The 27,898-nt window shown below is 46.9% G+C and overlaps 1 protein-coding gene across 1 annotated transcript in view; it reads right to left on the bottom strand.

Annotated features, from left to right (window-relative positions):
- Window positions 1–26,912, bottom strand: part of LOC135209672 (dnaJ homolog subfamily C member 21-like) — a 30,779-nt gene extending 3,867 nt beyond the window's left edge. Inside the window, exons 1-9 of the mRNA XM_064242407.1 lie at window positions 26,766–26,912; window positions 24,033–24,164; window positions 12,396–12,423; window positions 8,684–8,764; window positions 8,146–8,245; window positions 7,680–7,793; window positions 6,582–6,698; window positions 6,252–6,395; window positions 5,140–5,336 (exon numbers count right to left, since the gene is read on the bottom strand). Coding sequence (XP_064098477.1) covers window positions 5,140–5,336; window positions 6,252–6,395; window positions 6,582–6,698; window positions 7,680–7,793; window positions 8,146–8,245; window positions 8,684–8,764; window positions 12,396–12,423; window positions 24,033–24,164; window positions 26,766–26,862 — 1,010 coding nt within the window. The 5' untranslated portion in view covers window positions 26,863–26,912. The remainder of the gene's footprint in view (window positions 1–5,139; window positions 5,337–6,251; window positions 6,396–6,581; window positions 6,699–7,679; window positions 7,794–8,145; window positions 8,246–8,683; window positions 8,765–12,395; window positions 12,424–24,032; window positions 24,165–26,765) is intronic.
- Window positions 26,913–27,898: the final 986 nt, after the last annotated feature.

Raw genomic sequence — 27,898 nt, forward strand, 5'->3', positions numbered from 1 at the left:
ACCCGGATAGTGGAAGTTCTCCGGGCTCTAGCGATCGAGCTTGCTGCTTTACTAGAAAAGCCTCTCGCTCTGACAAGTCTTTCGATAGTCGAAAGGCAGTCAGAGCGAGAGCGGGGAGGTTTTTGATGAAACCTCTCGAAGTGTGGCTGTCTGAGAAGATCCCTCCTTTGTGGAAGGGATCTGGGGAAGTCTACTATCCACTCCAGTACCTCTGGAAACCATTCTTGAGCTGGCCAAAAGGGGGCTATCAGGGTCATTCTTGTCCCCACTTTTGAAGTCACAAAGAACTTCCTGAGTAACTTGTCCTAGAATCTTGAATTGGGGGGAAATGCGGTAAAACGGTCTACCTGAGACCAATCTAGTAGGAAGGCGTCTACTGCTAGAGCTCTGGGATCTTCTACTACTGAACAGAAGACTTCCAGTCTCCTCGAGAGGAACGTGGCAAAGAGGTCGACATGAGGAGTTCCCCAAAGAGACCAGAGCTTGAGGCAAACTTCTGAGTGGAGGGTCCACTCGGTATGAAGGACCTGGTTCCTCCTGCTCAGCCTGTCCGCTCGTACGTTCCTTACTCCCTGAACGAACCTCGTCAAGAGAGAGATGTTCCTTTGGGATGTCCACCAACAGCAGTTCTCTTGTGAGTTCGTAAAGGGCATACGAGTGAGTACCTCCTTGCTTCCGAATGTATGCCAGAGCGGTTGTATTGTCCGCATTCACTTGTACTATTTTGTTGCATACTAACGGTTCGAAGCTCTTTAGAGCTAGGTGTACAGCTAGCAGTTCTTTGCAGTTTATGTGCCAGGACACTTGAAGAGCATTCCAAGTGCCTGACACTTCTCTCTTTCCCAAAGTTGCTCCCCCCAACCTTTTTCCGACACGTCGGAAAACAATACAAGGTTTGGGCTCTGTATTTCCAGGGAAGTACCTTTGTTTTCCCTCATGGGGAGTAACCACCATTCTAGATGTCGTTTTATCAGATCTGGAATGGGAAAGAAGTCCGAGAGGAGTCCTGTCTTCATGTTCCACGAACTTCTGAGGAAGAACTGAAGAGGACGGAGATGAAGTCTTCCTAGATGAAAGAACTGCTCGAGTGAGGAAAGGGTCCCTAACAGGCCTCAACCATTCCCTCGCCGAAGTCCGTTCCTTCCTTAGGAAGAGAGAGACTTTTTCTAAACCTCTCGCTAGTCTCTCTTGAGAAGGAAATACTCGAAAATCCCGAGAATCCTATCCGAATCCCCAGATAGACCAAGTTCTGGCTGGGGATCATTTGGGAGTTGGGACATTCTCGAGGTTCACGAGTAATCCTAAAGTCTTTATTAGGTTTAGTGTCACAGTCAGGTCCTCCAAACACTGTTCCTCTGACTTTGCTCTGATAAGCCAGTCGTCTAGGTATAGAGATATACTGATTCCTTTCAGATGAAGCCATCTCGCCACATTTTTCAAAAGGTTCGTGAAAACCTGAGGCGCCGTCGACAGGCCGAAGCACAAGGCTCTGAATTGGAAGATCCTTCCCCCCGTCATGAAACGGAGGTACTTCTTCGACGAAGGATGGATCGGGACGTGAAAAAAGGCGTCCTGGAGATCCAGAGACACCATCCAATTTCCCCCTTGGCGAAGAGCCGCCAGGACTGAAGCAGAGGTTTCCATGGCGAACTTCTGTTTTTGAACAAACTTGTTCAGAGCGCTGACATCCAGAACTGGTCTCCAGCCCCCGAGGCTTTCGCAACCAAGAAAAGACGATTGTAAAACCCCGGGAGCTTTGATCCAGCACAAGTTCTATAGCTCTCTTGTCCACATCTGATCCACCATTTGTTGAAGAGTATCTTTCAACACAGGGTCCTTGTAATTGGCGGACAATTCCCTCGGAGTTGACGTCAGGGGAGGATTGTCCAGGAAAAGGAATGAGATATCCCTTCTGAAGAACCGACATCGACCAAGGGTCTGTTGTCGATGTGAGTCCAGGCCTCCGCAAATCCCCGAGCCTGGCACCTACTGGTGTTTGGAGGAGCGCCACTTCACTTTCCCCTTTTAAAGGGGCGGAACGAGGCTCGACCTCTCTTCTCGGTCGTTTTCCTTTTAGCGGTAACTCTATGGGAGGGCCACCTCGAAAGAAAGGGGCCGAACAGGAGTAGATGCCACTTTCTTTTCTCCCACCATCACTGGTCTCTTCTTCCTGGACGATTGCAGGAGAAGATCCTGAGTCGCTTTCTCCGTCAGAGATCGGGAAATATCCTTCACCAACTGTGACGGGAAAAGAAAATCAGATCTATGGGGCGAATAACAAAGCTGCTCTTTGTGAATGTGACACTGCTTTCGTCAAGAAAGCGCTAAACACAGATCTCTTCTTAAGAGACCTGCTCCAAATAAGGAAGAAACTTCCCCTGAGCCGTCTTGCACCGCCTTGTCAATACATGACAAAATTGCCAGGAGTACATCCGGTTCTAGCCCTTCAGGGGCATGAGCCTTCTTGGACATCACCCCAAGGGACCAATCTAGAAAGTTAAAGACTTCTAGAATGTGAAATAGTCCCTTGAGGAGATGATCCAACTCTGAAAGTCCCCAAGTAATCTTAGCCGTGTGAAGGCTATGTCTCCTGGATGCGTCTACCAGACTGGAAAAGTCAGCTTCAGCTGAAGCTGGGAGAGTGAGACCCATATTCTCCCCAGTCTGGTACCAAATCCCTCTCTTGCCCGTAAGTCTAGGGGGAGGCATGCAAAAGACTGTCCTAACTAGCTCTTTCTTAGTTAGCATCCAGTTATCCAGCGATTGCAGAGCTCTCTTCATAGAAATCGTCGGTCTCATCTTCAAGAAAGCCGACGATTTCGGAGTCTTCGAGCATGAAAACAGTGAACGAGGCGAAGGAGGAGCGGCAGGGATCAATGCATCTCCGTATTCCTGGAGAAGGAGAGCTGTCAAAACTTTGTAGTTCGACAGTCCTTCTTTACCGTGAGACTCGTCCTCTGATTCCTCTTCCATAATCGGATCAGTAGGAGAGGCCACTTCCCGTTCCGGGTCTTCCTGTCCAACCACTCTCTCTACTGGAGACAAACTCCTAATAGGAGAGGGGCTAAGAGAGTGTACAGAGCTCCTATGCTTGACTGGCTCTTCGTACTTGGCTGGCTCCTCGCGCTTGGCTGGCGCCTCGCGCCTGGCTGGCGCCTCGCGCCTGGCTGATTCCTCGCGCTTGGCTGGCGCCTCGCGCCTGGCAGGATCCTCGCGCTTGGCTGGCGTCTCGCGCCTGACTGACTCTTCGCGCTTGGCTGGCGCCTCGCGCCTGACTGGTGCCGTCGCGCCTCTCAAAATCTCCTAGCGCCTGACTGACGCTTCGTGCCTTGTTGAAGTCTCGCGTCTTCCTGGTGCCACATCCTTGCGTGACAGATGCTTGTCTGGAGCCTCACGCTTGGCTGAATGCTCACGCCTGGTTAATACCTCGCGCTCGGCTGAAGCTGCTGATCTGGCAGACGTATCCCATCTGGGAGAATCCTCTGGTCTGTAATGCGTTTCTCGCTTGTCTGACTCTTTAACCTTAGAGGACGCTTCTCGTCTGTAGGACGCCTCGCGCTTGGCTGGCGCGACGCGCTTGCCTGGCGAATCAAAATCTTCCCACGAGTCTCTATCTGAGTTCTCAAAAGACTCACGTCTCACAGGAGCCTCACTCCTGGTGGGAGAAGGAAGACGAGTCTTCTTGACCGGCAGTCTGACGTCTTTTTCTTACGAGGAGGATCCTTCGAAAGGACTCCTACTAAGGCGGACAGCTGTTCCTGCACCGCCAAAATGATCCTCTTGGACGCTTCTCCTGCGTCTTCTTGAACGGGAGAGGGAGACCTCGAAGGCGTGTTGCCCCCATCATGGGACGGCAAAACCCTCTTCGCCTTCTTGATAGAAGGAGGCGCTTCTTCCGAAAAGCGTTCTGGGCTTGAATCCAAAACAGGATCTCTCCAGTGCCTTTTCAGGGCCTGGACAATTCCGAATCCTTCCACCCTCGTTTAGGAGAGGAGAAGCGGACGAAGAGAAGCACTCTCTGAGGACGCTTTTCGATAGCGGTCCTGAGCAGGCTGTCTATATACAGCACCTGCTGAAGGGACGCCTGACCGGGGGGAATTCTCCACAACCTCCGTACGGCTTTCGACTTTCCTTCTCCTCTGGGCTTGGGAGCTTGGAAGAGGTCTAGGCCTGGGAGCGTCGCAGAGACGGTCAGACGCCCCCTCCACAACACTGGGGACACTCACTTCACTAAAATCACTTTCACAGTCCTTACCTTTCATGGTAGCCATTTTTGATCTCATCCTGTGAAGCGTAGCCTTCAGATCAGCAATTTCCGATGCCGAATCTGAATGTACGGCCAGTGAGGGTCCTGATACAGAATCATAATTAAGAGAAGAGTTAGAATTATCCAAAGGCTCAATAGGCCTTGTACTACTACCCGCCATCTTAGATGCAGCCCTTCTGACTCTATCCCTTTCTAACTTCTTCAAGTAAGAAGTTAGAGTCCTTCCATTTCCTCAACATTCAACCTCTCACACTCATGACAGGTGTTAGAAATAGAACAATCAAAACCCCTACATTTGCGACATACAGTGTGAGGATCAACCGAAGCTTTCGGTATCCTCACCTTGCAGCCTACATTCACACACATTCTCACACAAACACTTGAATCAGACATTCTGAAGAAAAATCAAAAAGCAAGTCCAAATCCAGTCCACAGTAGCGAATGCCAAAACAAACGATCCAGGTACGTCACCAAAAGTCCACAATAAGATGATCAATTGTTTAGAAAAGCGAATTCCAGTCAAGAGGTGGCGCAGCAACGATGTTGATACCACCGGCGACAGAAAATATATGAGTAGAAAACGGGAATGGTTCCTAGTCCTGCCGCCCAGGCAGGCCGGTAGATCACCTGACCTACCTGTAGCCTGTTAGCGGTGGCGCGAAATTTGAATTTCTGTCGGGGACGACGGAGTCTAGCTATGTATATATCTGACAGGTAAGTTGATTGTATGAAATTCTCTGATTCCACGTTGGCAGAGCCGAGAATCGAACTTCAGACCACCGGATTGGCAGCCGAGAGCGAAAACCCCTTGTCCAACGAGGAACTACACCACACTAACGAACTGGCACATAAAACCTGTAGAGCATACTTACGCTCTGTCAGTCTTGAAAGTTTTATTACAAGCAACACAATAGAGATTATCAATAAGATAGTCGGCGATATCTTCGTCGTCACCAAGTTCAGCCACCCCATCACCAGCATCCTGACTGACCAGGGCCTCTTCATCATCATAATCACTCTCCTCACTTTCAGTTATTCCCCATTCCTTTGCAAACCGGGCCTCCATTTCCTATTAAATAATGTTCACTTGATTATCCAAGCATAAAAGTTATGAAAAATCTTGTCGTGTTAAAAAAAAAAAAAAAAAAGTACTGTATACTTGTCCAGATCATCATCTAAGAAAAAATCTTATCCGAACTGCTGCAATTTAATACCATACTGTATAGCACAATTTTGTGAAGTCTGGAAACAACCTTTGTTACAAATTACTGGAATTATCTGATGCTGTCTGATTAATCATGTAATAATATAACCATTAAGATGCAATTCGACCATTATTTGACCATCAAACACTATACAAAATGCTAATCAAAACCTACTTGACTTAAAATTTCTATCCAAAAACTTATAAGACTCCACTATACCCCTAAAAATGAAATGGTTTATACGGAAGCAATAGTAAACTATTCTATCTATGTAGTTAACAACAATACTGTACTAGGCTGGATCCAAGCTTGTACAGACATTAAACGAACAGAAGTTAACCTTGTAGAATGCAGCAAGTGTTTATTTGTAGTGAAGCAGTCATAAATTCAGGCCATAATAGTGAATACTTTACTGGTATATGTTCTTGACTATACGTTTACGTATGGAATTAGTAGGGTGTGTAAAAAAAAAAAAAAAAAAGATAAAACATTAAAAGTCAATGCTTTGGGCTTTCTGATAACATTAAAAAACAATGCCTTTAAAGTGCAGTTAGTAACACCAGGTGTACTCCTTGAAATGTTTTGTCAGTAAAGAACTGCCACTTACTGTTTCCTATAACTTGCACCTTTGAGATGAATCGAATGACCCTTTAGACCCTTTAAAGCTTTAACTTTATTATTCCCCCTCCCCCCCTCTCTGTCTTCCTGAAGGCCTACACTAAATCAATATGCTACACTTCCAAACCGTTTAGTTTTCACACAAAAATAATAAAACATACCCTTAACTGTTCTTCATATGCAGCCATATTTTCCCTTTCTTGCTGGATACTTTCTTCCATTTGTTTATTTCTTTCTTCCCTTTCTCTGTCCTGAGCTTCTTTTTGCCGCTTAGCTTTTTCCTCAGCTTTGGCAGCTTGTAATTTCTGTATACAGATACCAAGCTATCAGATTCATGTTATGATTAACAAAAATGATAAACATTATCTTAAAACAGGCAATGCTGATGAACCACCATTACAGTAGTGGAAACTTAATATTACAACACTCATATCTGGTATTACAAATTTAAATGACTATTTTAATGCAAAATTCAAAACTAATTTTTATACCTTACGCTCCAGCCAGCGTTTATCCCTCTTGCGAACGAAGGCCACCAAAGCCCTAACTTCTTCATTAAACTGCTTACGAGCTTTCTGACGGGCTTTATTGTTCTCTTTTTCAATTTTCTGAAAATTTGGAATGTGTATTAAAGATAGTGGCTAAGTTGAAGAGTCTCAGTATTTAAAGGAATACATCTAAAATTAATGTACAAGAAAATAGTGTAAACAATTTTTTTTAAAGAAACTTACCATAGTACGTAGTACTAAATAAATACATTAAGTACTTTGTTTGAAGATATTTAACTATGTATGTCTATTATATTTTATCTACAAAAAGTGGGTATTTAGGGGAATTTAAAATTCCTTCTTAAATTGCTCTAAACAACCACTTGCAGAAGGAAACAACACTAGTTTGTGTGTACAGCTGTTAGTGGAATTCATTACTTAAGGCTTTCACCATATTCTTTATGAATAAGACTATTGCTATGTAATGCAGACTTGGATAATAGTCAATTATAACTGCACAGTAGTTACTAATAACTTAGGAACCAATTTTGTTCGGGAGGGGTTTGGAGTTCAGTTTACAGGCAACTTATTACTAGAACCACAGGGTAACCATGACACTGACTCCTACCATATAAGATGCACATGGATTTTCCTTGACCTTTCGCTGGAAAAAGTGCGCCTCATATGCCGGCAAATAAAATAACTGATGGGCTAACAAAGACAAACCCTTAAGGTTTTGTTTGTGTGGTGCTTTTAGGTTGCATGGAACTAGTGGTTATTCAGCAACGGGACCAACGGCTTTACGTGGCTTCCGAACCACGTCGAGAGTGCATTTCTATCACCAGAAATACACATCTCTCACTCCTCAATGGAATGGCCGAGAATCGAACCCGCAACAACTGAGGTGGGACCTCAGCACCATACCAACCACACTACTGAGGTGCGTCAAAACCTTAAGGTAACCAAAACAAATATTCTAAACAACTTTAAGAAAAGTACATTAAAGAACAATACCTCTTTGGTGAATAATAAAGCATTCATATCGTATACTGGCCATAACTCGGGAGCCTTTTAGCTTGAAAACATTTTGGTAGAACTCACCTTCTCCACCCAACGTCCCATTTGATGAGCTTCTCTTATGTCAAATTCATCAGCCCACTCAAAAGCCATTGAAGTACAATACCCTGACCAGTAAGTGTAAAATCGAGCAACCTCCTGTTTTGAAGACAAAACAAATTTTAAAAGATTTAAAAAGAGGGGGGGGAGGGGGAGGGGGCACAAAGTTAATGAAATATCTTATTATGATCATGGAGCAACAATTCTTTTACCTTACAGATGATAAAACAGTTTTATGCTTTACTCCTAAAACCTTCAAACTGACAACATTCACCACCTATAGGTATTGGCTTGAACAATAAAGTAAAAGTACAAAATGATAAACCTAATGATTATTGTAGAAGATCAATATTTCAATAACAATTTAGATTAAAGTCTGAAACAAATAAGACTAAAATATCCAGACTATTTAAAAAAATGCCACGACTTTCCTTTTTTCCCACATACGTACCTCTAAATCCATGTCACTATGTCCGAAGCTTGGAATTATGATGTCATCTTCTTCATCCATATAATTCAGATCATTAACTGCAATTCTCTCAAACAGTTGTCTGTAAATTTTTCATCATCATTATTATTATTATCACCCATCATCTGATTCATTACATTGTTTGCAATACATCAAAACCATTGAAAGTAGTTTTTTTTATTAGGATTTTTGATGATTTTCAATGATGTTCCAGTTTATGACGCAGCGTACGAACAGAACACGTTGTAAACCGGGGACTGCCTTATACTTAAATAACTATGCCCTCATTCAGTACCTAAATTAACTACATTAAATGTTTTTAGTTACTACCTTACAAGCTACAGTCATTACCAACCCCTCATGACATGGACAATCATTCTGCAATGAACTCTTTAAAAATAAAATTCACCGAAAGCTGAATACCTACACCTAAAACATACTTGTATATTTTCAAAAACATTTTTTCCCATTTGATTGACATTTGATATGGTAACACACCCCCTCCGAAAAAATACCTTACCTATAAACAGTGTAAAATCCTTTTTCTGAATCATTGAAACCAGAGTAACACTGAGAGGAAAAGTACTCATACATCAATGTTCTGTAACCTTTACTATCCTTCATACCTGCAAAATACCAAAGAATAATCACATTAAATATAATAAAAAAATGACAATTTGTCCAAAAATGATATTGTTATGTTACAATAAAGTTTCATACATACTTACCTGGCAGATATATACATAGCTTAAGGACTCCGTCGTCCCGACAGAAATTCAAATTTCGCGCCACTCGCTACAGGTAGGTCAGGTGATCTACCGGCCTGCCCTGGGCGGCAGGACTAGGAACCATCCCCGTTTTCTATCATATTTTCTCTCTTCCACCTGTCTCCTGCGGGGAGGCTGGGTGGGCCTTTAATTGTATATATCTGCCAGGTAAGTATGTATGAAACTTTTTTAAAAAATTTGGGGGTAACATAACAATATCATTTTCATACAATCAACTTACCTGTCAGATATATACATAGCTGATTGGCACCCTTCGGTGGAGGGTAAGAGACAGCTACTATATGGAATAGACAGGTAAACAACATATGTTGTAGGTATAAATAAAACCTTGGTTCCTACCTGATAGGTGGTAGACTTCGTGGGTGTTTGCCCAGTAGTCTGCATCACCTCAAGAAACTTTAGCGAGATATATGATCTATGGCCAAGAGTTCTTGTGGGTCTGCCAATGGGGTCTTATCCGCTTACTCGGCAGAGCCTAAAAGGACTTTGTCATGGGTGCTGATCCACTTATATGACAATACACCTTATGAAGGAGCACACAACCAATCCCGACCACCTGATCCTAACCATATGTTAGAACTAAGGATTGTTACGAGTTATCCCCGAACTCGTCACAACAACCGTAACTCAAAACCACTACGCACACATACATAATTTTCCAAAAAAAATTATACTCAACTAATTGGATATGACAAGAATTCTCTTACTGAACAACATAGACGGCCGCCCGTGCGAGCCAAATCCTCCATTGTTCGAAGAGACTCTCGACCATATCCAAAAAGAAGAACAGATATACATTTAAGGATTGGTGTCGGCTCCCGTACCCAGAATCGTATCTGCCGATACGATAGGACCTAGAGAAAAACACTTCTCATACGTCACACGTACGTCTTTCAAGTAATGAGATGCAAATACTGAGTTGCATCTCCAGTATGTCGTATCAATGATGTTTTTAAGCGACATATTCTTATAAAACGAGAGAGACGTCGCAAACCGCTCTTACTTCATGAGCTTTTACTCTCAGTAGTTTGTATTGTTCTCAGGACAGACCTTAATGAGCGTCCGTAATGACGTTTCTTACAAAGAACGCCAGAGCATTCTTGGACATCAGTCCTTGTGGGGTCTTTTACCGCGCACCAAAGACCTTGTCTAGAGCCTCCCAACTGACGCTTTCTCTGAAGGTAGAACTTCAGAGCTCTAACAGGGCATAGAGACCTCTCTGCTTCTCTGCCTACGAGACTCGACATTCCTTTGACTTCGAATGACTTAGGCCAGGGATTCGTGGATTCTCGTTTTTTGCTAAAAACAGGGTCTTAAACGAGCAAATAGCCGAGGTCTCCCTTGAATCCTACTTTATCCTGCAGAGCTTGTAATTCACTAATTCTTTTTGCCGTAGCTAAAGATAAAAGGAATAGGCATTTTCTAGTTATGTCTAAAAAAAAAACGATGCCAGATGAGGAGGTTCGAATCTATCCGAAGACAGATATTTAAGGACTACGTCCAGGTTCCAGTTCGGAGGTATTGGTTCCTTAGACTTTGAAGTCTCAAAAGATCTTATGAGATCGTGGAGATCTTTGTTATTTGCCAGATCTAATCCTCTGTTCCTGAATACAGCCGAGAGCATACTTCTGTATCCCTTTATTGTGGATACGGCTAGATGAGATTTTACTCTCAGGAATAGCAAGAAATCAGCAATTTCCGCTATAGAGGTAGAGGAGGAGGACAACTTCTTGGTTCTACACCACCTTCTAAATACCTCCCACTTCGACTGGTATACTTTTGTAGTGGAGGTTCTGCGTGCTCTCGCGATCGCGCTTGCCACTTCGCAGAGAAAAGCCTCTCGCTCTGACAAGTCTTTCGATAGTCGAAAGGCAGTCAGAGCGAGAGCGGGGTGAGGTTTTGGATGGTACCTCTTGAAGTGTGGGGTTGTCTGAGAAGATCCGTCCTTCCTTGGTAGGGATCTTGGAAAGTCTACGATCCACTCTACCACCTCCGTGAACCATTCCTGGGCCTGGCCAAAAGGGGGCTATTTAACGTCATCCTCGTCTCTTTTGACGCCACAAACTTTTTCATTACTAACCCCAGGATTTTGAATGGGGGAAAAGCATAAACGTCTACTCGAGACCAGTTTATGCAGGGAGAGGCGTCTACCATATTGCTCTTGGATCTTCCACGACCGAGCAAAACACTGGGAGCCTTTTTGAAATGAATGTTGCGAAGAGATCCACATGAAGGAGTTTCCCCACACAGAGACCAGAGATCGAGACACACTTCCTCGTGTAGAGTCCATTCTGTATGAAGGACCTGGTTCCTCCTGCTGAGCCTGTCCGCCCTCACATTCCTTACTCCCTGTACGAACCTTGTCAGCAGGGAGTAGTTCCTGTGAGACGTCCAAAGTAATAGGTCTCTCGTGAGCTCGTAAAGGAACGAGGAGTGCGTCCCTCCCTGTTTCCGAATGTAGGCAAGTGCGGTGGTGTTGTCCACGTTTACTTGCACTACCTTGTTTGACACCAGAGGTTCTAGGCTCTTTAAGGCCAGATGTACGGCGAAGAGCTCCTTGCAGTTTATGTGCCAGGACACCTGTGCTGGTTCCCAGGTGCCTGACACTTCCTCTGAGCCTAATGTCGCTCCCCAACCTGCTCCGACGCGTCGGAGAACAACACTAGGTCTGGGTTCTGTGTTCTTAGAGAGATCCCTTTGTTCTCTTCCAGAGGTAGCAACCACCACTGTAGGTGTGCCTTTATCTCCACTGGGATGGAAAACGTCCGACAGTTGTCCGGTTTTCCAGCTCCAAGACCTCTTGAGGAAGAATTGAAGTGGACGTATATGAAGTCTTCCTAGAGGGAAGAATTGTTCCAGCGAGGAAAGCGTCCCCAGAAGGCTCAACCATTCCCTCCCGCCGACGCCATTTGTTGCTTCTCTAAGAGAGAGATTATCCGCAAACCTTTTGCGTTTCTCTCTTGCGAAGGAAAAACTCGAAAACCCGAGAATCCATCCGAATCCCCAGATAGACTAGGTCTTGTCTGGGGTCAGCTGAGACTTCTCGAGGTTCACAAGCAATCCCAACGCCTTGGTCAAATCCAGAGTCAACTTTAGGTCCTCCAAGCACTGTCTCTCCGATCTGGCCCTGATGAGCCAGTCGTCTAGATACATAGAGACATCACTCCTTTGAGGTGAAGAAATCTCGCCACATTCTTCATCAGGCTTGTGAAGACCTGAGGAGCTGTGGACAGGCCGAAACACAAGGCTCTGAACTGAAAGATCCTTCCCCCCGTCATGAAACGGAGGTACTTCTTCGATGAAGGGTGGATCGGGACGTGAAAGTAGGCGTCCTGGAGATCTAGAGACACCATCCAATCTCCTTGTCGAATGGACGACTAGGACTGAAGCAGAAGTCTCCATGGAGAACTTCTCCTTCTGAACAAATTTGTTCAGAGAGCTGACGTCCAGTACTGGCTCCAGCCTCCCGAGGCTTTCGCCACTAGAAAAAAGGCGATTGTAAAACCCCGGGGAGTTTTGATCCAGTACTAGTTCTATCGCTCTCTTGTCCCACATTTGTTCCACCATCGATCGAAGAGTATCCCTCAGCACAGGGTCCTTGTACTTGGCTGATAGTTCCCTTGGTATTGACGTTAGGGGAGGAGTGTTCAGGAAAGGGATACGATATCCCTTCCTTATGATAGTCATGAAGACGCGTCCGCGTCTATCAGTGTCCAGGCCTCCACGAAATCCCAGGTAGCCTGGCACGCCTACTGGTGCTTGGAGGAGAGATGTTTCATTTTCCCTTTTTAAAGGGACGAAAGGCAGACCTACCTCTCTTCTCCGGAGCCTTCCTTCTTGGGCGGGGAGGTCTGGAGGTCGGACCACCTCGAAAGGGTGGCTGCATTGATGTACTAGGTCTTTTCTTGTCAGATACCGAAACAGGTTTCTTCTTCCTAGCTGACTGCGTCAGAAGATCCTGAGTCGCCTTCTCAGTTAAAGAGTGAGCAACGTCTTCACTAACTGAGAAGGGAACAAAAAGTCGAAAGAGGCGCATACAGTAGAGCTGCCCTCTGAGCATGCGAGACTGCCTTTGTTAGAAGGCGCCAATACACCGTCCTTTTCTTTAAAAGACCTGCTCCAAATAATGAAGAGACTTCAAAAGAACCATCCTGTACCGCTTTGTCAATGCAAGACAAAATGCATAACAGGGCTTCAGGTTCGATTCCTTCTGAATCATGGCTTTCTTGGACATCACCCCCAAGGGACCAATCTAAGAAGTTGAAGACTTCCAATAATGAAAAGAGTCCCTTGAGGAGATGATCCAGTTCAGAAATACTCCATGTAATTCGTGCAGAATTGAGACTTGGACGCCTTGAAGCGTCAACCAAAGTCGAAAAATCTGCCTCTGTTGTAGAAGGGAGAGCGATACCCATATTCTCTCCCGTCTTATACATATGCCTCTTTTCCCAGCTAATCTTGCTGGAGGCATGCAAAAGACTGTCCTGACTAAGTCTTTCTTAGACTTCATCCATGAGTCTAAGGCGTGTAATGCCCGCTTCATCGAGATGGTGGGTTTCATGTTTAGAAAAGACGAGGGCTTCTTCTTCGTCATAGCACTGGAAAAGAGCGAGCGCGGAGAAGAGGAGCAGCAGGAGTCAACTCGTCTCCATACTCCTCAAGAAGCAGGGGTAGTCACAAAACCTTATAGTTGGACAAACCCTCTCTTCCATGATCTTCATCATTCCGAGTTTTCCTCCAAACTCGGGATTTATCTGAGTCGCGCCGTTCTCCTTTCTGAACTTTCCTCTTCTGGAGGAGACAAACTCCTAATAGGAGAGGGGCTAAGGGAATGATTACTCTTTCCTCTTTCCCGTTTTAAAAGGGACTTGGGAAAGGCGTCACAAAGCTCGCCGGCTTCTCTTGAACTTTAGAAGACGCCTTGTATGACGCTTCCCGTTCTCCGAGCGTCATGGCTGACGTCTCTTGCTGACGTCTTGATGACGCTTCGCGCCTGGAAGACGCTCCGCTCTCTAAAGGCGTCCTACTCGGCGTCACAATATTGGATGGAGCGTCACGTCTAAGATCCGCTTTGAATGACGCTTCACTTCTAAAAGACGTCTTAACGTTTCTCTTGGCTTTACGAAACTCTCGTAAGCCCCCGTTCTAGCTCTCGAACTCGCAGCTTCTGCAAGACGTTTAGCAGTTTCACGTCTGTCTGACGCTTCTCTTCGAGCAGGTGAGAGAGGACGAGACTTCTTAATTGGAAGCGTCACGTCCTTCCGACGGGGCGCTAAAACTCCCACAAGAGATGACAGTTGTTCCTGAACCGCCATAATTATCTTTCTTGACGCTTCTCCCACGTCTAGTGCATGACCCTTTCGTCATCACTCGGTAAAGAAGAATGAAGGTGTAGCTTCGCAGAAAGCGTCAGGTGACGCTGACGCCACCTTCGCTTTCTTAATAGCAGACGGAGCGTCATCTGAGAAGCGCTCTGGGCTCGAATCTATGTCGGGCTTCATATGACGCTTCAGCGGTCTCGATAAGTTCGACTCCTTCCACCCTCGTTTAGGTGAGGGAGAGGGAGAGGACGAGAAACACTCGCGAAGGACGCTTTTTCTATAGCGCCCTTGAGCCGCCTGCATGAAGCAGAGCTAGCTGAAGGGACGTCTGACCGTTGGGGATTCCCCACGACCCCTCCTTAAGGCTTTCGACTTCCTTCTCCTCTGGGCATGGGAGCTTGGAAGAGGTCTAGGCCTGGGAGCGTCGCAGGGACGATCAAACGCCCCCTCCACAACACTGAGAGAACTCACTTCACTGAAATGTTTCACTATCACTAGCCTTAACTTTGGAGTTCAGCCATCTTGGACTTCATGTCTCTAATAGTAGCTTTCAGATTGGCGATTTCCGATGCCGAATCCGAAAAAGCACTCTGAGAATGAGATATATAGGGAGAATCTACATCAGTAGGATTAGAATTATCCGTGAACGGCTCAATAGGCCTTGAACACACACCTTTCAGCCGTCTAACTCTATCCCTCTCTAACTTCTTCAAATAAGAAGTCAAAGTCTTCCACTCTTCTGCATTCAATCCCTCGCATTCCTTACAAGTATTAATAGCAGAACACTGAACCCCCCTACATTTACGGCATACAGTGTGAGGATCAACCGAAGCTTTCGGTATCCTCACCCTGCAGCCGACATTCACACACATCACACTCACATTAGAATCAGACATGACTGAGAAAAATCCAAAGAGTTATTCCAAAAACAGTCCACAGTAGCGAATGCCAAAACACGATCCAAATACGTCACCAAAAAGCCGAAAAAACCGAAAAACGTTGATCAAAGGTTGAAAAATGAATCTAAGTCAGGAGGGTAATAACAACAATGTTGATACCACCGGCGACAGAGAAAATATGATAGAAAACGGGATGGTTCCTAGTCCTGCCGCCCAGGGTCAGGTCCGGTAGATCACCTGACCTACCTGTAGCGAGTGGCGCGAAATTTGAATTTCTGTCGGGGACGACAGGAGTCTTAGCTATGTATATATCTGACAGGTAAGTTGATTGTATGAAAATGCAATTTTGGACAAATTGTCATTTGTTCCGACACGGCATACAAACCTTCGGTCCTTTTACAATAGGAAGACTCACTTCTTGGTGGGAGGAATCTGAGTCTTTTGTGAACAGACTGGTGTTCGCCCAACCTTGGAAGCCTCCCTGGTCGTAAGAGCGAGGGAGGGATCCAAGCCTCTGTCCGATTGATCGGGGTGTGCACCGCAGGATCAATGGTCAGACCTCTGACGCGAGTTACTAAGAAGAGAGGCAAGCGTATCTCTTCGTACCAGCAATGTAAGAACTTGTTCCTGTACAGGAGCAAATATAAAGTCATGGGTTTGACTCTTGTAGGCATCCACTTCCCCCCCTTGTAGAAGGAAGTGGGTGGATATTCTGCTCCTATCCCTAGTGAAAGGGATAGGATGGGGCTCTGTCATATAGTCTCACCTGCATCTCGTCCTCATCCAGCGTAGTGACGACCGTGGCCCTCTGCCCACAGGTAGAGGGAGGAGGAAAAGACGGGAAGTAGGGACCGCCAGTCACTCACATCATTCACACATCCATCCACACAGTCACACCAGGACTCGATGCTGTTTTCAGCCTGCGAGGGTCTGGGTTAGCTACACAACATTGTTGAGCAGACCACCACGGGTTCCCAAGGAAAGGTATCCAAAGCGACCTGTGGGCAATATCCCGAAGGTTAGAAGGACGTAAAGGTAGTCTGGTTAGACCAGACCCCTGCCTTCAGGACCTGCGCCACGGAGAAGTTCTTACGAAACGCCAACGAGGGGCCAATACTTCTGACTTCGTGAGCTCTCGGACGGGGACGTACGGATGTCGTCACTACCATCAGCTTCATACGCCCTCCTGATGACCTCACGCAGCCAGAATGAAAGAGTGTTCTTGGATACTTCTTTCTTGGTGACCCCGGTGCTAACAAGAAGAGCGTCGACACTCAAAGGCCTGAGGTGTCGAGTTCTCTTCAGATAGCGCCGTAGCGCCCTCACAGGACAAAGCACGCATCTCATCCGCATCATTATCGGTGAAGTCCATTAGGGAGGGAATCGTGAATGACTCGAACCTGTCGTCAGGGATCGACGGTTTCTGAGTCTTCGCAACGAAGTTCGGGACGAAATCGAGCGTCACGGATCCCCATCCCCTGGAGTGTCGTACATCATAGGAAAGACCATGAAGTTCCCCTACTCTCGCCGATGCCAGGGCCAGCAAGAAGTAGGGTCTTGAGGGTCAGATCCCTGTCTGACGACTCTCGGAGTGGCTCGAACGGCGTTCGGGACAGACACCTAAGTCAGAGAGTCACATCCCACGCAGGGGGCCTGAGTTCCCTGGGTGGGCAAGACCTTTCGAAGCTCCTCATAAGCAAGGAGATCTCGAATGAGTTCGAGATGTCCAACCCCCTCAGTTTCAGGACGAGCGCCAAGGCAGGCTCTGTATCCTTTGACTGTGGGGACTGAGAGGAGCTTCTCTCGGCGAAGAAAAACGGGAAAAATCCGCTACCTGCTGAAGAGTGGCTCTGAGAGGAGATAGACCCCGTCTACGACACCAACCACAGAAGACGGCCGACTTCCCCTGGTACACAGCTGCAGAGGACTGACGGACGTTTCCAGCCATCTCTGTTGCTGCGCTACGAGAAAAGCCTCTCGTTAGCAAGAGATGGTGGATAACAGCCAGCCGTGAAGACGAAGGGACTGGACTGCTCGGTGGTACCGCTCGACGTGTGGCTGGGCGAGAAGGTTGTGCCAAGGGGGAATCTCTCTCGGTTCTCCTGCGAGAAAGAGCCAGCAGTCCGGATACCAAATGGCCTGTGGCCATTTGGGAGCCACCAGGATCATCCTGAGATTCGGGGTGACCAGTGCTCGACTGATCACCTTGCGAATCAGGGCTGAACGGGGGAAAGGCATAGACGGAAGAGGTTGTCCCACGGGTGTTGAAGAGCGTCCTCTGCAGCTGCCCATGGGTCCGGCACGGCCGAGAAGAACACCTGGAGCTTCCTGTTGTGCCGGGTGGCGAAACAGATCCACGACTGTCGCCACCCCACGGTCGAAGAGCCTTTTCCGCCACGTCCTGGTGTAGAGACCATTCGGTCCCTATCAACCTGATTCCCGACGGCTGAGCGTGTCACTGCTACTAACGTTTTCTTCCTCTTCCCTGGAATGTAGCGTGCGACAGCTCTATTGAGTGTGCCTCGGCCCACTCGTGCACCTGCCGAGTCAACTGGTACAACGGGAGAGACACTAGGCCCCCCTGTTTGTTGACGGTAGGCCACCACCGTGGTGTTGTCGCACATCAACACCACTGAGTGTCCCATCAAGCGGTCCTGGAACTCTTGGAGAGCGAGGAACGCTGCCTTGAGTTCCAGTTACATTGATGTGAAGGTGCTTGTCGTTCTCGCCCCACACTCCTGAAGTCAGCAACTCCTCCAGGTGTGCGCCCCATCCCTCGGTCGATGCGTCTGAGAACAGCTGCATGTCCGGGGGGGGAGTGCGCAGAGGCACTCCTCTTAAGAGGTTCCTGTCGTCCAGCCACCAGGCTAGGTCCTGCCTCACCTCCTGTCAGTGACACTGGAAAGCTTGGGGGATCCGTCGCCTGTGACCAACTCTCCTTTAGTCTCCACTGAAGAGACCGCAGTGAAGACGCCCGTGAGGGACTAACTTCTCGAGTGACGACAGGTGTCCGATCACGACTTGCCATCGCTGAGCTACCTGTTCCTGCCGAGACAGGAACTGGGTTTGGCTGCCTCCCTGATCTGCTGATCCGCGAGTCTGCGGGGAAGACTCGCCCTGCTACCGTGTCGATCAGCATACCCAGGGTACTTCATCCTCTGCTTGGGCTCGAGATCGACTTTTCGAAGTTCACAACGATCCCCAGATCGCGACAGAACTCGAGCAGTCGATCCCTGTCCTGTAGCAACTGCGAGCGGGAGCTCGCCAGGACTAACCAATCGTCGGAGATACCCTCATCCAGACGTATCCCGTGCGAATGGGCCCAAGCAGACACCAGAGTGACACTCGCGTGAACACCTGTGGGGCGGGTTTGAAGAGACCGAAGCAAAGTGCCCTGAACTGGTACACGTCCCGTCGAGGATGAAGCGAGGTACCTTTCTGGAGGACTGATGAATGGGTATTTGGAAATACGCATCCTTCAAGTCCACTGAAAGCATGAAAATTGTTTCTCCCTGATGGAGTCGAGCACTGAGCGTGCCGTCTCCATCGTGAACCGGTCTGGCGAACAAAGCCGTTCAGGGAGAGGAGATCTATCACCGGGGCGCCAGCCTCCCGTAGACCTTTTCCACCAGGAAGAGCGACTGTAAAGCCCGGTGACTGATCCGTGACGATCTACAGCTCTCTTGCTCAGCATGGTCTTGATCTCCTGTCTCAATGCTACGTCCTTCGATGACCCTGGAACGTACGACTGCTGTTGGACCGGGTTGGAGGTGAGGGGTGGCCGAGATTCGAAGGTAATAGATATCCCTCCCGAAGGACATCTACAATCCAGGTCTCGGCGCCGTAGCGCTGCCAAGTTGCCCAATGGCTGGCCAAGGCACCCCCCCACTTTCCGGCAGCAGGTGAGGGGGGAACGCCGTCCCTAGCGTTTCCCCCCTTTCTTCGACTTCTTCCCAGAGCCTCCACGGGAGGAGTAGGGCTGGGAGGAGGGCTGGTTACGGCTCCCCTTGGTAGAAGTCGAAGAAGACGAAGTCTATCCCCGGGGCTTCGACGCAGCTATCGTCTTAGCCACCGAGGAAGGCGCTATGCCGAGCTTCTTAGACTTGGCCGCAGTCCGAGGCTGCCCAGAAGTTCCTTCGAGACTGCCTGGTGACCATGACGGTCACTGTCGTCAGTGCGCCGTCTGTCCACCGCAGCGTCCCACCATCTCTCCTGGAAGAGAGACGTGGAACTCCGTAAAGGTCCGTTGCGAAGTCCCAACGCCGCTTCACGCCCGGCCGCCCTGGAAACCCGAGTAAGGACAGCGTCCCTTCGTCGGAGAACCAGGTTTGGCCCACAGGTTCACCGTCTGGTGGGCAAGGAAGGAGATGGCTCTTCCTCCAGACTGGCAAAGTCTCCCCCTCTGAAGGCCGAGTTCGATCGTTCGGGAGAAATTCCCCCGGAGTTGGCTGCGACCTTAGATACTGTAGGGACCACAGATCTAGCCAGGAGACGGCCTGGAAAGCTGCCATGGCGGTAAGATTCCAGGCCGAGTGCCTCTTGCTGCGGACCACACGGTTCTCGGACAGGAGCTGCTGCAGAGACACACGCCCGGAGTCAGCCTGGCTAACTCCGGGTTCACCTGTTTTGGGCGGCATCGGGTCTTCGGATGGCACGTAAAAAACGCCGCTGTCGCAGCAGAGGAGGTGGAAGCTAGCTTGCTCGACCTGCAGACTTGAGCGAACCGTCTGTCCGGAGACAAGCGATTTCAACCTGGTCCAGCACTGAGTCCGCAAGCTCAGAACGCGGCAAACCCACCGTCGGTCTGGGTTTCCCTCTTCTTGGGCCCCAGAACGACTCGAGCCGGGAACGGTGGGCTCGGATGGTGGGAGCGGCGATCCTTCCCCCGAGGTCGTTGTGCTGACGAATCAGCGCATAACCTCGGCAAAGTTCCTCTGGATCTCAGGAGTGACTGCGTCCTGCGGAGTCGGACCGTCCCAGTCCCCCCCTCAAACAGGAGCATCTCCCGAGACCCCCTCCCTCCTCCCTCAAGGGGGAGGAACAGCGACAGACCCGCCCCTCTCGGTCCTCCTCCAACCACCTGTGGTGCGTACGACCTGGCTGGCCCGAGAACCGTGCCTGGTACGTACGACGACGTGGTGGGATCCTGAGGGGCGCACCCCTCACGATCACTCCTCAATACCTCGCCCCTCCCGGTGTAACCCGAGGAGGTTGAAGGTATGGGAGAGGCAGACCTGACTGCTCCCTCCGTCGCTCGAAAAAAAAAAAAAAAAACGCTGGCAGAACCAGCGGGCTTGGAAGACTGCAGGCGATCGCCAACCCGCGGTGGCGATCGAGCTGCAGACCTAGTCGAGCCGTCTCGCTGTGGAGAACGGCTGGACCGAGAACAGCGGCCCCCGGTCCTCGTGTGTCAGAGGAGCTGGTGCTGGTCGCCGTACCCGATCGCTCTCTGTGAGAGTGACGGTCAGGCGAGCTCCACTGTCAACGGTGAGATTCGGTGCGTATCCTCACGGTGCGTCCAGTTCGCTGGTACCACCAGCCGTGGCTGGTGCCGGCGAACGGGACCTCTTCCCAGCCTCAGCCCGTGGCCGGTCATGGACCGTCACGTCCGCCTGGGTAGCCAGCTGCTCGCCGTGAAGAAGCAGAGCTGGTCTGGTGAGAGTCGCGTGAGCGGCTGTCACCATCTTCCGCTCCGTGCCGTGAACCTGAACGCTGGAGCGGACTCAGAGGTCTGGTTCTTGGCTGTACGGCCGCTGTTAGGCGACCGTACACTCGGTACCTCTCGCGAACGAGAGGCCGAGACGGACCCTGCTGCTGTGGCCGAACCATTGACAGCAGGTGAGGAAGTGCCGGTGTTAGCCGGCACTCCTCTGGTCCCCGTAGTCTTCTTCCTTGCGGAAGAAGAGACGGTCCTGCCCCCGAAGGAGCAGGGTGACCAGCGGAAGAACCCCCCGTCTCACCAGAGCGAGACGGGCCCTTAGAAGTTCCGGGAAAAGGAGACTTCTTGGGGGGGGGGGTTGGGGGGGGGGGGGAGGGGGGGGGGGGAGGCGACCTTCTTCTTCTTCGCGGGGGAGCCTTAGAAGAAGAAGAAGGAGGCCAGCCACGACGACGACGACGAAGAAACGATGAAGACGACGACAACACCTTCCTCCTCTTCTTCTTCTTTTTCTTCGTCAACCTCCTCAGGACCGACGTCAGATCTGTCATCCAGAGCGGAGCCGGGGCTGCTGTTGCCGAAGTCAACAGGGCCCGGCGCACCCCTGTCCGAACAGATCAGCATCGGGAGCAGCGGCGCCAGGAACAGGAACAACATCAGCAGGTGCAGGCATCACAGGAACGGCGAAGAGACAGCATGAGCAGGTACAGGAACGGCAGCAGTGTCAACGTCACGTCCGTGGACAGCAGCTGGGCAGGTACGGCAGGTACGGCAGACTGTGTAGCTGTCCCAGATGGGCGGACCAGCGGTCACAGACATCCTAGGTACCGGTGGGTAGGTCCAGGGCGAGCTCTTGCGGGCACACGAAGTCCGGTCGCGGCAGCACGGCAAAACCCCAGGTGGCGGCATCACACTCCCCCGAGGTACGGCGACTGCCCCTCCCCGCACCGATGTAGTGGGTGTCACAGAGACCGCGTGCGGGGTGTACACCAGGTGAGGAGGTGAAGCGTAGCCGGGTGTTGTAAGGGTCGTGGTGGTGGTTCGTGACCGTAGCATGGGTGACCGCCACGGAGCCAGCGAGATGGTAGAGCGAGGCCCCTGGACACTCGCACGCCCTGCAGCCCCAACGATGCCCACACCTGTCCGAGGTAGGTCATCCTTCGCGGCAACCGCACCTGAGGAGGCAAAAGTCGGGTGATTAGGGGGATCCTCTACCCGTTCGCGCGAAGACGAACGGATAGAGGACCCAGAGTACAACCTTCGACGTCAGTCAGGGTATCTAGCGCCCTCCTCCACACTCGACAAGTCAGGAGAGAGAAGGACCCGGCCTAGAACCCCCCCCCCCCCGAAGGGGAAGGCGCGATACGTGGAAGTTGAGCGGCGCAGGAAAGAAGACGAAGTGTCCGTCACCAAAGGAGTCGCGGGAGAGCTTTTCCGACGACTCCTTTGCAGGACTTCGCTTCTTCCTGCCCTCATACAAAGTCCACTGCGCCTCCGACAATTATTGCAACATCACATGGCTCGGCTCGGGTGTCATTCGCGCCCCCGACCCGCACCGAGCACACAAAATATGAGGGTCTATCTCCGGAAAGAGCGGAACTTCCCGCATTTACGCCCTTCGGTACCCGGGCATAGTCTCCGTGGGGTAGCGAGGCGAGGAGATTCCATCATTATCAAAACACTTCAAATATTATGAAAAGAGAGAAATGATTGTACTTACAATGAATTCTTTCATACACAAACACAACCATATACTCAGAAAGCAAACGACGAGAGAAGGCGGGCAGAGAGCGTCGAACACACCGTCCACTCGCTGTGAGGCCCGAAAGCAAAAGTGATTTGTTTTACCTCCCAGTCGCGCGCGCGCGGCCTGTCGACAAGCAGTTTAACTACCGCCGAACCCTTGTTCGAAAGCTTACGACCTATCCAGCTGCCGCTAGTACCTTCCTATTGTAAAAGGACCGAGGTTTGTATGCCGTGTCGGAACAAATATATGTATATATTATAATACATAAGAACGCATAAATGAACAATGACTATCTTAATTTACAGTCGCCATTCCTTAAGGTGTACATTGATCTTAAAACAGAGCCCCCATTATTTCTCTTCTAACACAAGAGTTGGAAGCCACAGGTTAAGCTATTTTAAAAATCACCTGTGCATAAAAAATCATTGCCTGCTTATAAAAGACCAACCAAAATAAAGGAGAGGGCAGGAACTGGTATTTGTGATGTATAATGCTACAAAAAATTACTTTCTTATGGTAACTGCATATTGCACAGATGCAAATATGGGTACAAATTGAACCAAGAAAAAATTAAATGATATTGGCCAGCTTGTTGGGAAGAGACCACCACCATCACCATTAGTATGCTAATTAAATGTCATTTCCCTTTACTAAGTGCAATGTAAAGATTTTATATATATATATATATATATATATATATATTATATATATATAATATATATATATATATATATATATATATATATATATATCCTCTCCCTGTCTTACATACTATACTTGAATTTTCACCTAGTGAGAGTCTTTATTTAACCCCTTTTGCCTACAATTTGCTGAGCAATCCTTCTACCTCCATCCCAGTAGTTTCATATGGACAATACTGATTTGGAAAACTCCTTCACTAAAGATCCCATTACCACAATCACCTCAATCTTTAAGATTTCAAATAAATTTTCCAGCCTCAGGACATCACATCTCCGCAGCAACTTCTTAACTTTTGATATGATCTTCAAACAAAAATTCACTTACTGATATTTTGTCTTTTGCCTTTTTTTTTTTATACTAGTGTGTTAACTTTTTTTTGTGCCTATCATCACAGCAGCATTCTTTTCCCACCTCTTTCTTTATCATATTTCAAGGATGGAAATTGGAGCTAAACACTACAATTGCGAGCAAACTGATGAGAAGAATACAGTAATAAAAATAGAGAGCGTTGTATGCTGAATGATGTTAAAACATCAACTATTTTCTATAAAACTGCCCTTGGAGAGGTCTTCTTCCAAATATAAACTTTGGTAATAATGATTAAAATAATATGTTTGCTTCACTCATAAAACTGATCCACACAATGCAAAAAAACTATTCGTAACTTGACCAGGAAAATAGTAAAATGACACAAATACAAAACTATTCAGCAATGTGAAAGTGAAAGCTATGTCCAAGAGCACATCAATATCTTACCTCTTTCTCTTAGAAAACTGTCTCTGTTACGGTCATAAAACGCTCGTTCTTGAGGGTCACTCAGCGTTTCATATGCTGCCTGAACAAGCTGAAATTGCTTCTTTGCCTCTTCTAACTGGTCAAGATTTTTATCTGGCAACAAAAAGATGAAAGTTATACATACAAACAAATGTAAAAACTACAAATTGTCATCATTTGTCATCAACACCTACTAAATTCCCTTATATGCCTATACTTCAGGAGGCTTATGCACCTTCAAACAATGTGACATACTTCTTGTATAGCAGTGCAGTTGAGTTTGTTACTCTGAAACCCCTTTGGATTACAGTGACATCAATTGTCCATATAATGGTCACAATATATACTTTTCTCCCTTATATTATATTCAACCTAGACTACTGTTTAATAGCAAGGTTGTTTTGTATATGTACAACATTACAGATTGCTAAGTGGCCATGGAAGTTCTTATCTCTCCAATTTTTAACTAGAAAAATTGGTGAACATAGAAAATAGGACGGGTTGACAAGTGTGGTGCCATGGCCTAATATACAAATACAGTTACATACGCAAAGAATAAATGCTCTAAAATGAATTACGCAACACTGCACATGACCAACTGCATATATAGTAATGATGTCACCATGCATAGGTATGTGCAGTACCTTGTGTACATGATGATACTTGATAAAAAAAATGTATTCTGTGTTTCATGACAGCCCTGGGCGAGATACTATACTTTCTGAAGTGACATATTTATGGGTAGATTCCAAAAAAGGTTCTATTGGCCTTATTTTATACAGCAGTGCTATCCTGTTCTTGTTCCTGTGGATTCTATATATGCAACTCAGTTTTCAAATATCCCTGAGCCAAAATAATAAAAATTTATTGCAGAATTCTTATTAAAATTACCCAGAAGGTAGGGAAAGGGAGAGGACAGTCCAGGAGGAAGAAGCCAAGGCAATGCAATAGTATCAAAGGCAGAGTACAGTAATCCTCTTTGAAGTAACCATCCAATATCTTATATACTTTTCTTCAGGTGCAGCCAACCTCCACAGAAGGAGACCAGCTAGCACTCTTCTTGCAGGACCTATCCCTGCAGAACAACAAAAGTGATTACCCAAACACCAAGGACATAAAGCAGCCAAACACCTACTTCACACCTTTTGCTATTCACTTTCCTTGTTCCAATCCATGTTGAACAAAAACACAGAACACTATACAGTAGTGCCTCAGGTTACAAAATTAATCCATTCCGAAGTGGCCTTCGTAACCTGATTTTTTCGTATCTAGAACTATGTTTTACATGTAAATTGCCTATTCTTTCCAGGCCCTAAAACACACACTATAAATAATAAGCTAAATTGACCAATAAACAATGAAATACAACAATTTGGACCATTCAATACCTAACCTAACCATGACTATACGTACCTGTAAATAAAGTGTATTAGTGTACAGGATACAAGAAATACTGTATGTACATTTACGTATGTGTGTAGTGAAATGTGGAACCTTACCTGTCGAGTGAGGTGATGTCCGAAAGTGGCGACAGAGGAGAAGGACAAATGGCAGTAAACATGAACACTTAACTTTACGAAACATAAAAAAATGGCAGAAAACATTAACACTAAACTTTACAAAACACATTAACAAATGGCAGAAAACATTAACATTTCTTGATTATCTCGATCTTCGTCTCCATAGAAAGCATCCTCTTCTTTCCGTGAACTTCAGCAAAATTTTTTGGACCCAAGGCTAATAACGTAAGTAATTATGTACTTACACAACATGATAAAGTAACTTACAGTACAACGACGGCGAAATCACTAACATGAATATACGTTAACAAACGAAATCTATGTGAATGTTTACGATAACGCTGCCGCAACGAAATGGTCAAGGAACGCCTTTACATAGATGTATGACGGGACAGATGTAACTGACCAATAGGAGAGCAGGATCTTACGGCGGAGACTAGCATCAGGAACCAATGGGAGAGCAGGAGGATGGTGGCGAGTCTACTGAGTTGGCGGCACTCAAGTTTTAAAATTGTTCTCCTTTCACAACCTGAATTATTTTCATAAACAGATACAAAAAATCTTCGTCTTTGCCTTCGTAACCTGGATTTTTTGTATGTAGGGACTTTCGTATGTAGGGGTATGACTGTACATACAAAACAATGAAAATGATACAGGAAGTTTTAACCTGATTATGATTCAGAGCACAGCAAACCTCTTAACTTAGCCACAGCCAAAGAAAATGTACAGGCTACTGGGGGATCAGAGAGGTTCCCCCCAGCCCCCGATCCCATACCCACCTACTTCCAATTAACCACTTAGTGACCAGTTTCAATTAACATTTCCAGCTGTCCCTGAGATAAACTTCTACATAAAGAATATGGTTTGTATTTGTGAGTGAACACAAGCACCACAGTATACTCGATACAGCAACAGTAGCTGCAACTACAGTCAAGTAAAGGGCACACACCCACACATATCCTAACCACTAAACCACTAAAGAAAATGTGTTGCCTTAAGGAAGGTGAGTGTGCCCCATCCCCATACACCTCACACACACACACACACACACACAAACACACACAAAAATTACCATCAGCTTAAACTACCACGTCCAGCTCACACCGGAATGCTCCTTTGTAAAAGGTAATGGCTTCCATTTCTGTTGAAACAAATTACATTTAAAAGTAGGATACCAAACAGTGTAACTTCTCACCTGGATGCCATTGTAAGGCCATCTTCCGATAGGCCTTCTTGAGTTCTTCATTAGTGGCATTTTGTTTAACGCCCAGGACCTCGTAATGGCACCGCATTTTATCGATGTAACAGAATTTTTATCTGAAATGAGTAATTCAGTAATGAAAATTATGCAAATGAGGTAATGAATAAATAAGGTACTTGGGGCATAAAGCTGTGTTGGGAATGGAAGGTCATTCAGCACTGTCATAAATCTTAATGCTGGGAATGTTATGTTGAATGAATAATTTAAAAGAATAAAAATCAGTAAAATACACTTACACAAGCAGATATAACAAAACAAAGTTTTGTGGTGCTCATGCACCCATACTCCTATTCACTGAAAATACAAAAAAGCTAAAAACTATTTAAAAAATAAACAACCCACCCGAGTTTCATGAAAATCTTAATTTTTTTTTTTTTTTTTAAACCAATTTGGCACTCAATGTAAAATATCACGGCAGCACATCCTCTAAAAGAACACTGTACTACACCTTTCTCTATATTGTTCAGTAAAAAAAATACACCTTTCTCTATATTGTTTAGTCAAAAAGCTGTATTAATCAATAGGCTAGGCCTGAATATATATGTGCTGAGGTTTTCAATAGAATCACAGTATTTTTCTGACAAGTCCAATATTACTTGCATTTTAGTATTTTACTTTTTTTTTGACATTTTTCATACAAACCAATTGTTTCTGAATTCTTATCCATAGGCCTATAACAATTATGAGAGCCTCTACAAATGGGAGGGGAGGGGCTGAAGTTAGCCTTTGAGGTTAGGCAACTACCGTATGATAATTCAGACTAGCCATTAGGTGCCTACCTTTGATTTGATAAAAATTATAACCACATTCTAGCCAACTATTAAAATAGGCCTAGGCTAAGTCTACGCTAAAAACCGAACATAGCCCTGCCTAAATATGCTACTACCCACAAGCCTAAACTACCATACCTATCTTGATAGGTCTATCAATTACCTTGGTAGATCTATAAGTACCCTACAAATGGATGATAGTGACATCAAGATACCTAGGTAGCTATCTATCCCGTATTGTACCTAATTAGGAGCATAATGGAGTTAAATTTAATGTTAATCTTGGTGAAAATTATT

The sequence above is a fragment of the Macrobrachium nipponense genome, chromosome 38, assembly GCF_015104395.2.
Source record: "Macrobrachium nipponense isolate FS-2020 chromosome 38, ASM1510439v2, whole genome shotgun sequence".
Lineage (NCBI taxonomy): Eukaryota > Metazoa > Arthropoda > Malacostraca > Decapoda > Palaemonidae > Macrobrachium > Macrobrachium nipponense.